This window comes from Pinus tabuliformis, chromosome 4_1 (assembly GCF_031772625.1).
Source record: "Pinus tabuliformis cultivar Carrire ecotype Pingquan chromosome 4_1, CPIR1, whole genome shotgun sequence".
NCBI lineage: Eukaryota > Viridiplantae > Streptophyta > Pinopsida > Pinales > Pinaceae > Pinus > Pinus tabuliformis.
This window is the reverse complement of record NC_142303.1, coordinates 389,377,216-389,394,209: the sequence shown is the minus strand read 5'-3', so window position 1 is coordinate 389,394,209 and position 16,994 is coordinate 389,377,216. Positions and strand designations below refer to the sequence as shown.

General features: G+C 37.8%; 1 protein-coding gene across 1 annotated transcript; it reads right to left on the bottom strand.

Moving 5' to 3' along the window:
• Positions 1–5,666: 5,666 nt before the first annotated feature.
• Positions 5,667–6,884, bottom strand: LOC149175927 (F-box only protein 6-like). The gene has a single exon (XM_089421289.1). It carries the CDS (start codon positions 6,882–6,884, stop codon positions 5,667–5,669), a length of 1,218 nt encoding a protein of 405 aa, XP_089277415.1.
• Between the last annotated feature and the right edge of the window lie 10,110 nt (positions 6,885–16,994).

Below are 16,994 nucleotides of genomic sequence, written 5' to 3'. Positions count from 1 at the left end.
CTGTGAGGTCTCAAGGACCTGCAGATCAATGCCTTTCCAGCAACAAACAGATTAATCAAAATTCCTAGTGTTCCATTGGGCATGGAGTCTACTACAGCTATACTAAAATTTGATAAAAGCACAATATTTATAGCTTTGAAGGCCAAAAGACCTTAAATCACATAATTTTTCAAAAACCGCCCATTAACTGGGCCATCAAAGACTGATTCTCCTCCCATACTTTTTAGTATGAAGGTGTTGTTTCCTTGAATCTGTGAAATGATGAAAGGGCCTGTCCAGAGAGCATCAAACTTCCCATGATTGCCTTTCTTTTCTTTAAATGCATCCCATTTCAGAACCAAATCCCCAACCTGGAAATTATTTCTTTTTGCCTTCTTGTCAAAGACTTCCTTGATCTTTTGCTGATGTGCTGTAGCTTTTTCAATCAACTGCTCTCTGATCTGACATAATTCTGTTAAATCAATGATTCTATTGGCCATACCATCTTCTTCATTCTGCGTTGTTTGGAGCAACTTTGCCACAAGGAGGGTAAGCTGAATTGGAAAAAAAGCATCAGTACCATATACCAGCTTGAAAGGAGAGTAGCCTGTAGATATTTTGATGGACACTCTGTCTACCCAAAGTGCATACTTGAGCTTGGCATCCCAATTCTTCTTATTATCTTCTAACATCTTCTTAATAATCCTGATCAGACTTTTGTTAGAGGATTCTGCTAGACCATTCCCTTGGGGGTAATAGGAGGTGGAATGGACAAGCTTAATGCCCATTGAATCACACATTTCCACCAACTCTTTTGCCTTGAAGGTTGCTGCATTATCTATTATAAGATTATGTGGGCAACCAAATCTGTTGAAAATGTTTTCTGATAAAAATTTCATTACCACATTATGATCAGCCTTCCTTGTTGGGATTGCTTCAATCCATTTTGTAAAATAATCAGTGGCAACTAATATCCACCTGTGCTGGCCACTAGAGTGTGGGTTGATTTCCCCAATGAAATCCAAGCCCCACTGCTGAAAAGGTCCTTTTGCAATTATTGGCTTTAGGGGCAGGGATTTTAACTGCTGCTTTCCTTCAAATCTTTCGCACCTGTCACAAGATTTAACAAAAGCAAATGCATCAGAAAATAAAGAGGGCCAATAGTACCCAGCTCTGAGAATCTTTTGGGCTATAGTTCTCCAATAATGATGTCCTCCACACATGCTGTTATGGAACTGCTGCATAACTTCTATTGATTTTTCTTTGTCCAGGCATCTTAAAAGCACCCCAGATGGATCCCTCCAATAAAGCAAGCTATCATTGATGCAATATTTCATTGCCTTGAGCTTTAACGTTCTTGCTTGACTTTGAGAAAATTCTGAAGGAACTTCTAGCTTTAAAAGGAAATTAATTATTGCAGCATACCAGCTACATGAAGCTAGGTTCTCGGCCACTGATTGTCCTCTCTACGATTCAGCTGTTTCATACTCTTCCATTAGACCACTTTCTTCTACGTTGAATAGGAAATCGACGTCCAAAGACTTGAAATTTTCTTCAGCCAACAGTTTAGCAAGCCCCTAACCTCTTACCAGCTTGGTGGGCTTCAGCTCTATGTTGAATTTTATCATTTTTGCAATCCATTTCACTCTTTTTCCATCAGCATCAGGCTGCGTTAAGACATCCTTTATTGCAGCAGAAGGCACATATGCAACTATTTTGGAATGCACGATGTATACTCTGAAAGCTTTCAAAGATTTGATAAGAGCGTATACTTGTTTCTCAATAATATCATACCTCAGCTCAGCATCCCTTAAGGTTTTACTGAAAAATGCCACCGGATGCTCTGAGCCTTCTTCATCTGCTTGCAATAAGACTGCTGCAAGGGTGTCGTCAGAGGCAAAAGAAAATATGCGGAACTCCTTGCTATAATCTGGACTGATTAAAGTGGGAGCCTCCATAATTGCCTTTTTAATGGACTCAAATGACTTTCTCGCTACACCATTCCACTTGATCTCTGACCCCTTCTTCAACATAGAGGTAATATGCTTTACAAGTTCTGCAAAATTTGGGATAAACCTCCTTACAAAATTAATCTTGCCCAGAAAAGACTGGATGTCCTTCTTCAATCTTGGGACAGACAAGGTCTGTATCGCTTTTACTCTTTTTGGGTCAATTCGGACACCTGCAGCAGAAACAATATGTCCCAACAACTTGCCTTCTTCTAACGCAAATTGTGAAGTCTTAGGATTTACTGAAATCCCAAACCTTCTACACTTCAGAAATACTTTCTTCAAATGTTGCACATGGTCTTGATGGCTGCTGGAGTATACTGTTATATCATCCAGGTAGATAAGGATGAATTTATCCTTTTGTCCCACAAATGCTATATCCATAGCTCTCTGAAAGGTGGCTCCAACATTCATCAACCCAAAAGGCATCTTGGAATACATAAAGGTGCCCCAAGGAGTGGTGAATGCAGTCTTCTCCTGATCATCTGGATGCACAGCAACCTGATTATAACATAAAAATCCATTTATAAAAGACATTACTTTGGAACCTGAGACTTGCTACAACAAATGCTCCATTTTTTGTAGAGGATAATTATCCTTGTTGGAACATTTATTTAGATTCCTGAAATCAACACATAGTCCGATTTCTCCACTCTTCTTCCTCACAACAACCAGATTGGCCACCCATTTAGAATATCTGAGAGGCACTATGATCTTAGCAGCCAGCAACTTTTTAATTTCTTTCTCAACCAGGGGGAGGAGCATAGGATTCATTGGTCTCAGCTTCTGTTTGAAAGGAATAGTGTCTTTCTCAAGCGGAATGTTATGCTGAATTATATTCTCGTCATATGTCTTCAGATCGCTGTACTCCCAAGCGAACACATCAGCAAATGCCTCATTAATTTGCAGTATTCAGCACTCTGGTCAGCAGATAGATTAGTGGACAGATTTATGAATTTGGGCTGACCTGGACCTCCTATATCATGCTTGCAAACTGGAGATTGATCTTCTTTTTGGGCAGCTTTGTAAGGCACATCATTGTGATCAAATAAATGTTTTTAAGTATCGGACCCACTATACAATATAATAATTTACTTTTAAAATTATATCTAAATTAAACACTAAATTGATATATAAAATTCTTTTATTTTATAATAATAATAAGGAGGAAAGAGAGAATATCAAAATTGAAAACATATTTTTTAATTAAAAAAATGTCAAATGTCAAATTTATTTTTCTATTTTCAAAGAAAAATATTTAAATTTTTCTAACAATTATATAACAAAATATTTAAATTTTAAAAATCAAAATTATTTTTAAAATTTAATAATAAATAATAAATAAAATATACAAATATATTATTATTTTTTATTTTTAATGATAAGTGACTATAAATAATTGTAATACATTCCAATAATAATATCAAATTATTATTGTTAAAATCAAAAACATATCACTCATGTAACATTGTCATCTCTATCAAAATAATATAAAGAACGGAAGAGTGAATCTATATATAAAAAGGGTGGAGTTGTTTTTAGGGTGATTTTTTTGTAATTTTTGGTAGAGTTTAGGCTTCTGTGATCCATATCAAGTTTACAAAAGATTTTTCGGTGAAGATCACATGAGACATCATTTGTCGACGCGTTTCGAACTAACCTGTAAGGCCTTCGAGCCTCGGTTGCGACGGGCGTCGGGTGAGCATCGTGCACGCGGACGAGTGGGCGCGCGGGCAGGCAGAATGCGACGGAATGACGATTGTGCGACGGTGTGGTCATATTGCGACGAACTATGCGACGTTATGGAGCGTATGGAAAATTGCCTAAGTATCATCTCTTGCACGCATGTGTTATGTGAACGCATGAGGATTTATATGCGTTGTACGTGAGCATAAGATTTACAACTAAGCCAACATGTTAAATAAGGCTTGGGGGCTGTTCATATTAATATTTTAAAGGTCGGCCTAAAGTAAATGAGTATTGTAGCAAGCGTATATATTCATAAATGCAGAGCTCAATTGGCTCACTCAACGAACTCGCAGTTCTCTTCTACGCTTGGAGCAGGGGTAAAAGGGCGCAGTGACGTGCGCATAACTCATGCGCTCAAGGAAGGAGTGCGCAGATTTACCGGAGCTGGTCGTAGGTTGACAGAGTGCGGTTTTGAGGTGGTTGTGTGCAGAACTGAAAGGAGGAGTTCTTGGTGTCTCGGGTGAGCACCCTCCTACCGTATGAGGTTGGCACATGTATTGTAAAGGCTGTCTTTGCCTTGATTGTAAATTATTCTAAGTGTTGGCTTGAAGTCTGTCAAGCACACTTGTATTGTATTATCGAAGAAAGATTATAATATATTGTTGGGCAGACTGTTCGGGGAGTTGCCCCTCCCTTTATACTTGTGTATTGTTCTCGGTTTATTGTTGATGATTAATGAATGAGAATGTTCTTTGTTGAAGTATAAAGGGTCACATTTTATTCGATTATAAGAACACAAGTTAAGTAAGTTTATGTCGGAATAGGCGTAGCCCATAAACATTAGTATTGTTAAAAAGAAAGCGTTCGGTGGTGCCGCACCTCGCCGACACGGTTGAAAGACTACCGTAGGCTTGGGGGCGTGACACAACCAGTGTGGTTCATCATTTGTCCTGACGATGAACCACACTGGTTGGTTCGCGTCGACAAATGATGTCTCATGTGATCTTCGCCGAAAAATCTTTTGTAATTTTTGGTGTTGGAAAAAAATTTGAGGTCAGATTTTTTATTTATTTTTTTTTTTTTTTTTTCTGTTCTGAGTAAAGACTAATTCTATTAAGAAAAAGAAGAGTATAGTACAATCAAGCTTGCATGCAAGCGAAGTAGAAAAGCAAGGGAGCTTAAGGAGATAGGCTCCACCTTGCTCCTTGGCGAAGAACCATGAGAGGACTATAGAGAGCACGGAATAACAAAGAACTGGAACTAAGCAGAGAGAACTACCCTGAGGGGGCTATTACTATCACACGACTTTTTTTTCCTTTTTTCTTGCTTACTTTAACCCATCCAGTGGAGTTTGGCTGAGCCGAAACAAGTTGAAGACTATTTTGTCCTGGCGGCGGAATATCCTTCTCACGGCGGAATATCCTTCTCAGAGTCTGAGGACGAAGTAAGATGAGAACATTTCTGGGATATCTGAGAGACGGAGGATGAGAACGTTTCTGGGATATCTGAGAGACGGAGGGGTTTGCCGGATCGTCCAAGGGAGCTTCCAGCGGAATCTCAACGTTCTGCCCATCTGCTACAATTTCCTCCTCATCCGAACTGGAGGAATCTGAATCGTCCATAGGGGGAGGAGGCACACAGGGATTCCAACTTTTGGACTTGGGCTTGAATTTGAGGTCAGATTTTTATTTGTATTATTTAAACTATTTATTTATTATTATTATTAATTTTTTCTATATATGAATTCAATATTTTGAAAAAATTCTTGGGCATTTCCATTATGCAAGAGGTACTCATCAAACTTGTGATTTCAATAAATTAATGTCGGATTTTAAAAAAAGTAAACCAAAAAAACTCACGAAAAGAACTTCCAAAAAAATATCATTAAATTAATAATTAAAAAAAAAAACAACATCGCTGATTGTAATTTCAGAAACAATCCACATCGCTATACTAAACGAATGGCGAGAATTTATACTATGCCATGCTTTACTCGACGCCCATGTTGGGTCTGGGTTCAAAGGCCATGAGATATTGATGACTCCATTGGCGTGTTGGACAGCGGGGAAGCCGAGTCCATGAGTTGTTGCTTAAATTATAGGTAACAACCAAATCTGTGATTACCCTGTCATCTTTATTTGAAACTGATTTGAAGCAGATCCACGTTTGGCCCACTCCTGCGCACTGGAACCAAGCGGACGACCCCATCATATCTTGGTATAACGATGGAGGCATCTTTGTTATCTCCTTCCAGCGAGAGAAGCCTTGCCTGTGATCTTTTTCAAACTCCCAAACAGTAATACTCCTCCTCATATCCCGCCCTTCCAACAATTCCTCCAAGGCTATGGTCGCTGCCACCAGAATCCGCGACCCGCAGGCGATCAAGTATGGCATCGTCGAGGAATTGTTCAGTACTTCTGGAAGCGGTACAAAAAACACAGGTATCCCAGATGCTGCACTAATATCTAAAATCAGCGTGGCCCGCACTCCATATTCAGCCATCAGACAGTACAAGGTATCGTCCAGTACAACCAAGTCCTGAATTACACCCAACTCCCTTGGAAGATTTCCAGCAATTCTCCATGACTTGGAACACGATTCGTAGATTTCCACCACAGATGATCCTAGACCGCCATGAAGCAACCCCACCGCCACTACTTTGTAGCTGTCACTGTCAGTTTGCACAATGGCTTTGGTGACATGGCGGTTGATTTGAAGTAACATGGGGGGAAGTTTGAAGTGTGTCCTTCTATAAGGATTGTATACGTATGAACAACAACGGCAATAATCAAGACAGTCGCATTCCTTGTCTAGTAACAGCAGGCCTGCCGCTGATCCACGGTGATGGACACTTCTTGATCGTCCCCTGGATATGGAGAAGCAGGGTTTCCAACTGTTTGTGTAAAAACAATAAGCTATGGAAGGAGTAGCAGAAAATATATCGCACACAACCAGCCATGGCCCCCTGTTGGCAGGTGCCCTTGCCCATATGTTACTCATGAAGTCGCTAGAAAGTAGTGCTTTCCATTCTTTACAGACGCAGCCAAATTTACAAACAGTTTCCAGAGGCAGCCTACCCAATATATCTAATTTCACATCCTTATTCAACTTATTCCACAACCCCTTGGCTAAATCTGAACACTCCCCATGATTTTCCATAACAGATTGTTTCGCAGCATTGACCCTTTCCCTTTCTTCTAAGGCCATTAATGAATAATGTGAACTGATTCAGAGGAATCCGGGCTTTACAAAATTTCTGAAGGTAAGTGCGAATCCCCGAGGGGTGAACCCAATATTTATAATGTTAACCAGTTCCATGCACATTCAAGACTTACAGTTGGGAGCAATAGAGTGAAAATTAGAGCATGCTGACTCCCTTTTTATTTTTGGGAAGTTGATTATATTCATAGAAAATTTAATGTTGTTATAGAACTAGTTTGTGCTACCTTGAGATATATTCCATGGATATTTGTAGTTTTCTTTTAGTTACGACTTAAATGTGCAGTGTAATAGTGTCAACGTAGCCATGCGAGAATGGATTTGAAAGTGGGTCGTATGAGTTTTTATTTATGGAAAGTTGATTACATGCATGGAAAACTTATTGTTATTATATAAATTTAGAATTAGTTTATGCATATACAGTCTAATAGTGTCAACTTGTTCATGTGAGAATGGGATTTGAAAATCGATAGTATGAGTAGATAATTTTATTATTATATAAAGTTAAATTAGTTTAAGAATTTTTGGTTTTTTTATTGGAGTGATTTTTTTTGAAAATTTGTAATTTCAGATAACAATTTGATTAAATATAATTCTTTCATAAATGTTATAAATGGCCTCGGTATAATATGTTTTTAGAGATTTAAACCAATTATTTTATAAATGTTTAGTTGGTTACAATCTATTTTAATAAATCTAAACTTAAACCTTTTCATTGAGGAACCAAATTGTTCACTAAAACTTGAATCTTTTAACATTTAATAATTATGACTAATTTTAACAAAAATTAACATCCAATAATGTGTATTTCTACCCATGCCATAATATGATTTGAAAATATAACTTATATCCTTCACATGCAAATTAGGATTGAGCAATTCTAGGAAGATTAAGAGAATATCATTTATATTCAATTACACAATTTATAACTTGTAAATAATAATAATAAATTATAGTAAGTGAAGTATTATGTGAAAGTTGTAATCCTTTATTATTATACACTAACAAATACACTTTCACATAACTAGTACAACAAAAATTTATACATTTATATTGTATAATAAGACATGCTCAAGCACACACATATAGATAAATATACTATAATTATGTTTATTAAAATTTAAAAATTACACACACACACACACACATATATATATATATATTAAAAGAACTTTTACAAATTTTATTTAGTTTTGAGAAAAATATATATGATCTTTTATTGAAGGATGAGAAATATCTCTCTGTTTTCACAAACCATAAACAAAACTGATCAACAATTAGTTATTCATTTAGATAAAGATAATTATATCTTTAGCTAAAAGCATACGAAGCTATCTAAAACTTCCAGTGAATACTATAAATCTTATTTATGAAAAAATATACTAATAAAAAAAATTATTGGTTTTGGTTTTGGAGAAGATTGTCTTTTTAGTTTTGATATTATTAATAAATCTTTCACCCATATCATAAATTCACTATTATAAGTAAACATTTTTGAATTCATATATCTTTCTCTAATAATTTATATATTTTCTCATTAAATTTTTTATACATCTCCAAAAGATTTTTTTTTTAATTGAATTTCTATGATAAACATAAATATTTAATTTTCCAACTTACTTGTATATCTCCAAAATAAAATAAAAATATTTTTTTATTAAACTTCCATAATAAAAATAGATATTTGATTTTCCAATTTGCTCTTACCATTCACACACTAAAATATTTGATTTTCTAATTTACTTTACCATTCACACAATTAATTATCAACCTAAAATTCCCCATTTTTAAACGTGAGATATTCTTAACACCAACCAACCAACCACTTAGCTTCCTTCTATTATTTATACCTTCATCCCTCCTACTTTAAAATTAATGAAATATGTTTTTATAATATATAAACAACAACTTGCACCACCTACTATTGCTAAACTTAAACAACCTTCATCTAAAATATCTAAATTATAGGCTTCTTTCTTCTTCCGTGAGCATAATTTTTATTTTATGCTTAGGCTTTATCGACGATACCTTATTTCTTTTCAAACGAAAGTCTTGAAATTATGGTACAAGGTAATGTTATATGTTTAATTATTAATTGTTCATCTAACTAAAGTTAGGTTGTTTCCAGCGTAAGTTCTTATTCCATCGATCACTTTTAAACTTCTATCTTTACTCTGTGAAAGAACAATGCTAAAATAAATTATTTATTAGTATTCATTTTATAGATATTGCATTAGGAAATTATAAAATAAATTTAATTAAATAAAAAGTTTATTTTTAAAATAAATTCAAGTTTCGGAAGATGTTGTGGAAAACATAGTGGGTTTTAGAGGCGGATCGGGAACGATTAGGGTTTTGAACAGGGGGCGACAGAAGCGAGCTGGTAATGATGGAGGGGCATGGAGGAGGAAGCTCCACTCCCTCCTATAGTAAAGTGGTTTCAAACAAAAGCAAAGAGACGAGTCTGAACAATTTCAGGAAATCAATGGAGGCAGAGACAAAGACAAACAACACTCAAAAGCTAGAAAGCAGCAAATCCCTCGAAAAGGAAGGGGCCCACAAGGAGGCGAGGAAGGAAGCGAAATCTGGAGATAGTAGTAAGAGAATGGAGAATATATCTACGACGGGACCCTACAAGCCCAAGTCTAACATCAAACCCCAGGTGGTCTTAAATGATCCTGCATTATAGGTGCACAGGGATCACATGGCAACTTATGCGGTCATATGCAAATTTATGGGTATATGCCCCACAGAGAAAGCGTTGTACACATGGATACGAAACAACTGGAAACCAAAGGGAGAAATAAACCTACATCTTGGGGCCAAGGGTTTTTTCACAGTGGTTTTCACTAACCTGGAGGACAAAGACAGAGTTTTCGAAGGAGGACCCTACTTCTATGCTGCTGCTGGCCTCTACATGTGACCTTTGATGATGAACTTTGTTCCGAAGTGAGAAACATTCACATCAGTCCAGGTATGGATTAGATTATACTCCTTACCTTTAGATTATTGGCTACTAGAATCCTTAAAAGCTATAGGTAAGAAATTAGGGCATTTTATAAATATTTCAGAGGCAACTCTGCGTGGTAAATATACCTTCTTCGCCCATATATGTGTAGAAATGGACTTATCGGGAGCACTCTCAGATGAAGTCATCCTAGAAGTTTATGATGAGGAATGGGTACAGGCGGTTGACTATGAACACATCCCATGCAGATGCCGTAAATGTCATGAACATGGGCACCTCTTCAGTGACTTCCCACTCAACAAAAGGGAGGATAACTTGAAAACCAACACAGGAAAAGACCCTAAAGGTTTCACTAAAGTGGAAGGCAGAGGGAAAGGAGGGGGAAAAGTACCAAAAGAAACTTAGCAGGAACAAGCTACCAAGTCATAATAGTTTCGAGATTTTAGAAGAAGAGGGGGGAAAAATGGAATGAATAAGGAACCAGAATACATCCATACAGAGAAAGAAAAAGAAGATAGCATGGAAATCATACAGGAATACAATGAACAAAAGGAGAACCCACCAAGCACTATGGAACTTGGTAGGGACCATGAGATGGCCCTAAGCGAAGGAGGTACAGAGGACCAGGACCTACAGGAGATTCTCAAGAGGGAGAACCTTGAACTAGACAAGTTTTTAGAGTAGGGAACCAACAAAAGGATTGACTGTCTGCCACAAGAGGAGTTTGATAGAGTACAACAACTATTCCTCCGAAGGTCTCAAACAAAGGGTACAAGAGTCAAAAGGAACTACGACAGCCAGGAAAACATAGGGGTTAAATCATTGGAGATAACTTCAGGACACTCCTCCAAAAACCCAGGCAAGAAAATAGGAAGAAAGAGACAGAATGAACTTCTGTTAGAGTGCGGGAAACTCATGATTAATTCAGGTAAGATGAAAGATCTCACCAGTTACTCCTTTACAAACCCATCATTGTGAAGCTTACAACTTGGAACATTAGAGGACTAGGAAGTAAAAGAAAACAAAGAAATCTCAGCAATAGAAGAAAAGAAGAAAAACTAGACATAGTGTTTATACAGGAAACAAAATGCTCAGTAGACAAGATCAGAGAAATACATAGCAAATAACACAGTAGGGGGAATTCTTACTCTTTGGAATCCTCAGAAATTTGAGATCTTGGATGCTGAAGCATCTAGGAACCACCTTTCAATGGTTATCCAACCTTTGGGGGAAAAGGATTGTTACATGATCACAAATGTCTATGGTCCACAACTTCTTGAAGACAAACTCAGGCTCCTCAACTCCCTAGAGGAGCTGAGAGGGAGACACCCCTCGATTCTAGGAGGGGATTTTAACATGATCAAATCATTCACAGAGAAAAAAGGAGGGACCAGAATGCTTGGACGAGACTCAATTGCCTTCCAGAACTTCTTAAACAACATGAGATTGGTGGATATGGACACAATAAATTGTACCTTCACATGGAATAACAAGAGAGGAGGAACCTCCCAAGTTGCCTTGAAATTAGATAGATTCATAATCTCGGAGGATCTCCTTCTCTCCAGTCGTATAATGACAACTTTTATCCTTCCTTTCGGAGGTTTGGACCACTGGCCCATCCAGTTGTAAGCCTCATTTATTGGTACCCCGAGGAACAGACCCTTAAGATTCGAAAATGTCTGGCTCACTCACCCTGACTTCATCACTAATGCTGGAAAATGGTGGGTGGAAGACATGCCCACCCAAGGCACAAAAATGTTCCTCCTGTAACAGAGACTCAAACAAATAAAGCTAAGGCTCAAAGAATGGAACAAAAATGAGTTTGGAAATATTTTTGAAGCCAGCAGGAGGAAATCTTCTGGAGACAGAAATCAAGAGTACAATGGATTAAAGAAGGGGAGATAAATACCAGGTTCTTCCACAAGTCTACCATGAAACACAGGGCAAATAATCGGATCACAAAACTCATAGATCCTCAAGGGAAAGAGCTAAATACTCACAAGGAAATGGAATCTGTTCTGGTACAACATTTTCAAAACATAGCAGAGGAGACCATGGCAGACAAATCTCAATTCACCAAGAGCTTCACTCAGCATATTCCAAAACTGGTTACCAGGGAAGATAATTATAACCTCAACAGGCCAGTAATGGAAGAAGAGGTCAAGGAAGTAATCAAAGAGATGCACAATGGGAAAGCTCCAGGCCTGGATGGTTTTAGTGTAGACTTCTTCAGAGCATGCTGGGATACTGTCAAACAAGAAATTCTTGATGTGGTGGAGGACTCAAGAAAATCAAGAACTGTTCTGAGAGCGCTTAATGAATCCTTCATAGCATTAATCCCTAATCAGGAAAAAGCCATGAAACTGGATAGATTCAGACCCATAGCTTTATGCAGTGTGGTGTACAAAATCATTTCCAAAGTTGTTGCTAATAGACTCAAACCTCTTCTTCCAACGCTAGTATCAGAGGAGCAGACTGGATATGTGGAAGGTAGATAAATTCTCAATAATATCATTCAAGCTCATGAAGTGGTTCATTCCCTCAAGACCAATAAGCAAGTAGGTATGATAATGCAGCTAGACATAGCGAAAGCTTATGATAAGCTAAGCTGGTCTTACATCAAGGAAGTTCTTAAAGCTTATGGCTTTGACCACAACTGGATAAAGTGGGTCATGGATCTGGTTACCACAGCTAGTTTTTCAATCCTTCTTAATGGCTCTCCATCTAGAACCTTCAGGCCATCGAAAGGCCTCAGGCAAGGAGATCCTCTCTCCCCATTCCTCTTCATTCTCATGATGGAAGGATTAGGCAAAGCGATCAATTCAGCCAAGGAGGAAAGGAGAATCCAGGGACTTAAACTTACTCAGAATGGGGACACATTGACTCATCAACAATTTGTGGATGATACTATGTTGCAGGGCATTCCCACAGTCAAGGAAGCCAAAGCTTTCAAACAAATCCTGCATGATTTCGCAATGGCTACTGGCACTGAGGTAAACCTCACAAAATCGAAAGTTTTCTTTTTTAATACTCATATTTCTATTCAAAGAAATCTGTCCAGAATTCTCGGTTTTCAAAGAGCTCATCTTCCCTCCAAATATCTGCGAATCTCTCTCACTGATAAACCTCTGAGTAAGGAAGTGTGGGAGTTAGTTACAAATAAACTAAAGGACAAAGTCAACAACTGGACTAGCAGATCCTTGAATTTAGCAGGAAGGCTAATTCTTACAAAGGCTGTTCTACAAACCACTCCAACGTTCATGTTTTTAGCCCTTCCTATCCCAATAGGAGTTTTACAGCAAATCAGGAATATCCAAAGAAAATTTCTTTGGGGTAAAGGAGAAGAGAAAAAGAAATGGGCTCTGGTTGCATGGGACAAGCTTTACAAACCTAAAACACATGGCGGTTTGGGTCTCCATGACCCGGACACTCTAAGCAAAGTTTTGGGGGAAAGAAATTGGTGGAGATGGCTAAAGGAAATGAGAAACCACTGGGCTAAGCTTTGGAAACAAAAATATGCAACAGACTCACAAGAAGGGGACCACATTCGAATGACAAGACACATCAGGGGTTCCCATATTTGGAACAATGCTTGGGAGAATAGAGCCTTAGTTCAGAAACATAGTTTTTGGGAGATAAGAAATGGGAATCTAGCCTGGTTCTGGGAGGAAAACTGGCAGCAGGAACACAACCTCTGTAGAGAAGGACTGGACATCATAAAAAATGATACCATTAATAAAGGACTGTAAAGGGTAAGTGACTTTTGGGATCAGTCAAGAGACACAATTAAATGGAGAATTTGGAAGGTACCAGAATACAATGAAGATACCCCTTTGAAGACCTAAGCTCAAGTTCTTGAAGCGATTTTGGAAAAGAGGAAAATATTGACTTCAACCTCGAATGATCTACTAAGATGGGGCAGAAATAATGGGGGCATCTTCAACCTCAAAAAGGCAAAGAGAATAATCACTGGACTTAATTATCCAAGCCCTGACAAGACTTGGAAAGACCTTTGGACCAACTCACATTGGATGAAGATCAAACTATTCATGTGGCTGGTATAGCATAAAAAGATTCTGACTTGGAAAAATCTTAGAAAGAGAAGTTTTGATGGTCCATCAAGATGCCAGTTATGTGGTCTGTAGGAGGAAACTATGGATCACCTTCTCAACCCCTACGCCTTCACCTCCACCTTATGGAATTGGGTGGCCTTTATCTTCAACCAAACAGTCAGGAACAATAATGACATTACTGAAACCATAAAGACTTGGAGGAAAGACTTCTCGGAAAATGAAACAGTTAATTTAGCCTGGACTCTGATGCCAGGATTTTTGATCTGGGATGTTTGGAAAGAAGGCAACAACAAGATCTTTAAAGCTAAATCTGGTTCAACACAAATCATCATGGCTCAGATCCTAAAACAACTCAAAGAAACAGTTAATTCCCTTCTGAAGCAACCTCCTGAGAAACCCCCTGGACAACGGGATGCTCACATTCTCGAATTGTTGGGGCTCTAGTCACATGTCCCTCAGGGCATAAAAAAGAAAGCAAGGCACATATCTGAAGGAACAACTTTCTGGCAACCCCATCCCCATGGCTTTTTGAAATTCAACATAGATGGAGCCTCAAGAGGAAACCTGGGGATGCTGGTTACGGAGGACTCATAAGAGATGAAGAGGGCAATATAAAAATCATCTTTCATAGTAATTTGGGGAGGGAAACTAAAAACATGGCGGAACTCATGGCCATAGAGCAAGGCTTAGAAATTCTGATTAATCACAATTTACATAACACAATCATAGAGGCAGAATCAGAATTAGCAATCAATTCGGTCAAAAGGATAGGCAATGGCACAACCCTAGAAATTTTTTTGAACCACTGGAGACTTTCACAGGTCTATCACCAAATTCAATCTCACCTAAGAATACTCAGAACTCTTAGCTTTTATCATGTGCACAAAGATGCCAATAGTGGCGGACCGGCTTGCTAATGAAGCGATGATTTGTTCAAGAGGCAACAAGTGCTGCTCGTGGGAGTTGGTTCCTGTAGGACAACTGTGTGAGGACTACTACACTCTGGCGCGTGCAGACAGGGAGCAATAGCAATACATGACGGGGAAGCAGCTAGTTGAAAATTAAGAAGATGGTTGTTAAGGGTTTAACAAACAGGCTACATGAGAATTGGTATTTTTGGGCCTCACAGATGGACGGAAGGTAGAGGAGAAAGACCGTGAAACCAAAAGGAGGCACCAACAGTTTGCTAAAGCACATGGTGGTTTTGTTACAGTTACAGTGGTTATCGAGCGTCCGCATTACCATAAGTGGTTTTACAGGAATGCTTCCAATGCCACTAACCATTCTACACGTGGCCCAAGGAGGAGAGAGAATAGCACCTTCATCGGGCGGGTATTCCTCGCTCTTCTTTCCAGTCTGATATCCTTCAAAGCTGTTGGATCCAGAGGTTGCAGATCTACGGCTGGAGTTTGTTGTGCTTGTTGGCTGGTGGGACCAGAATGTCTTCCTTGCACGTGCCTGCTCAAGAGTGGGTTAAGGGATTTTAGGCAGAACAGCTGCTCGATGGTTATCCACCTTGCGGCTTCGAACTATTTCCACTGTGGTCTCTATTTTTATATCGGGTCCACTTATTGGTATTTCTGGGCCCCGCAGATGGATGGTAAGCAGAGGAGAAAGAGCGCGAAACCAAAAGGAGGCACCAATAGCTTTACTAAAATACATGGTGGTTTTGCTACAGTAACAACGGTTATCGGGCATCCGCATTACCACAAATGGTTTTACAGAATTACTTTTGATGCCACTAACCATTCTACACGTGGCCTAAGGAGGAGAGAGAATACCGCCTTCATCAGGCGGGTATTCCTTGCTCATATTTCCAGCCCGATATCCTTCATAGTTGTTGGATCTAGTGGTTGTAGATCCATGGCTGATGTTTGTTGTGCTTGTTGGTTGGTGGGATTGGAATATCTTCCTTGCACGTTCCTGCTCACGAGCGGGTTAAGGGATATCGGGGGAACAATTGCTTGATGGTTATCCACCTTGCGGAGTCGAATTATTTTCACTGTGGTCTCTATTTCCGCATCAGGTCCGCTTATTGACTTTTTGAAGGTTTGGTTTAGAAGGTTGCTCGGTTTTGTGGGCCCTTAGCCTGGTTCTCGAGCAGTTGGCTCAGATCCCTAAGCACAGGGTGCTAGTTGTATTTAATGTAACAATTTTTTAGCTTCATATGAATAAAAGGTTCGTTTCTTGCTTCAGCGAAAAAATAAATAAATTAAAATTTCAAATTACTTTCCACTTCAATTATTTTTTTTCTTCAGCTTGTAACTCAACCTTATAATCTAATTTTTTTATCTTTCAGCTTGTAACTTATAACCTAAATTAACTCAATATTATAACCTAATTTTAAATTATAGTTTCATGACATTTTTTTCTAGGTCATATAATTTGATTTTTTTTTTTTCTAGCTTTATAAAAATCTTCTTTTAGGTAAAAGACACTATTTCCATTTCAACGAGATTTTTCTAATCCATGTCATTTGACCTACTTTTCTCAGCTTTATAAAAAGTTTCTCTAAGTTAAAAAACGTTATTTCTATTTCAAATTTTTTTACCATAAATACTTAATAATAATTTGTTAATCTTCATCTTAATTTCATAAAGCAATATATATATTAAAAATATGCCTACATATATATATATTAAAAATATGCATATGGTGTAATTTTTACTTATATGTCTCATCTAAGGAACATTGTCTATGTTAACTTTTATCTTTTTCACTACTTTCCATGTCAACCACTTAGCTACGAAGAGAATCTCTTTCATTGCCTTCCAAATGATCAATACACCTTTAAATATCACCTTCTCCAACTTACTTGTATATCTCCAAAAAATTATTGGTTTTGGTTTTGGAGAAGATTGTCTTTTTAGTTTTGATATTATTAATAAATCTTTCACCCATATCATAAATTCACTATTATAAGTAAACATTTTTGAATTCATATATCTTTCTCTAATAATTTATATATTTTCTCATTAAATTCTTTATACATCTCCAAAAGAATTTTTTTTTAATTGAATTTCTATGATAAACATAAATATTTAATTTTCCAACTTA

What these genes read in the sequence shown, in the direction of transcription:
- LOC149175927 (XM_089421289.1), bottom strand. Translation starts at nt 6,884, where the DNA reads ATGGCCTTAGAAGAAAGGGAAAGGGTCAATGCTGCGAAACAATCTGTT.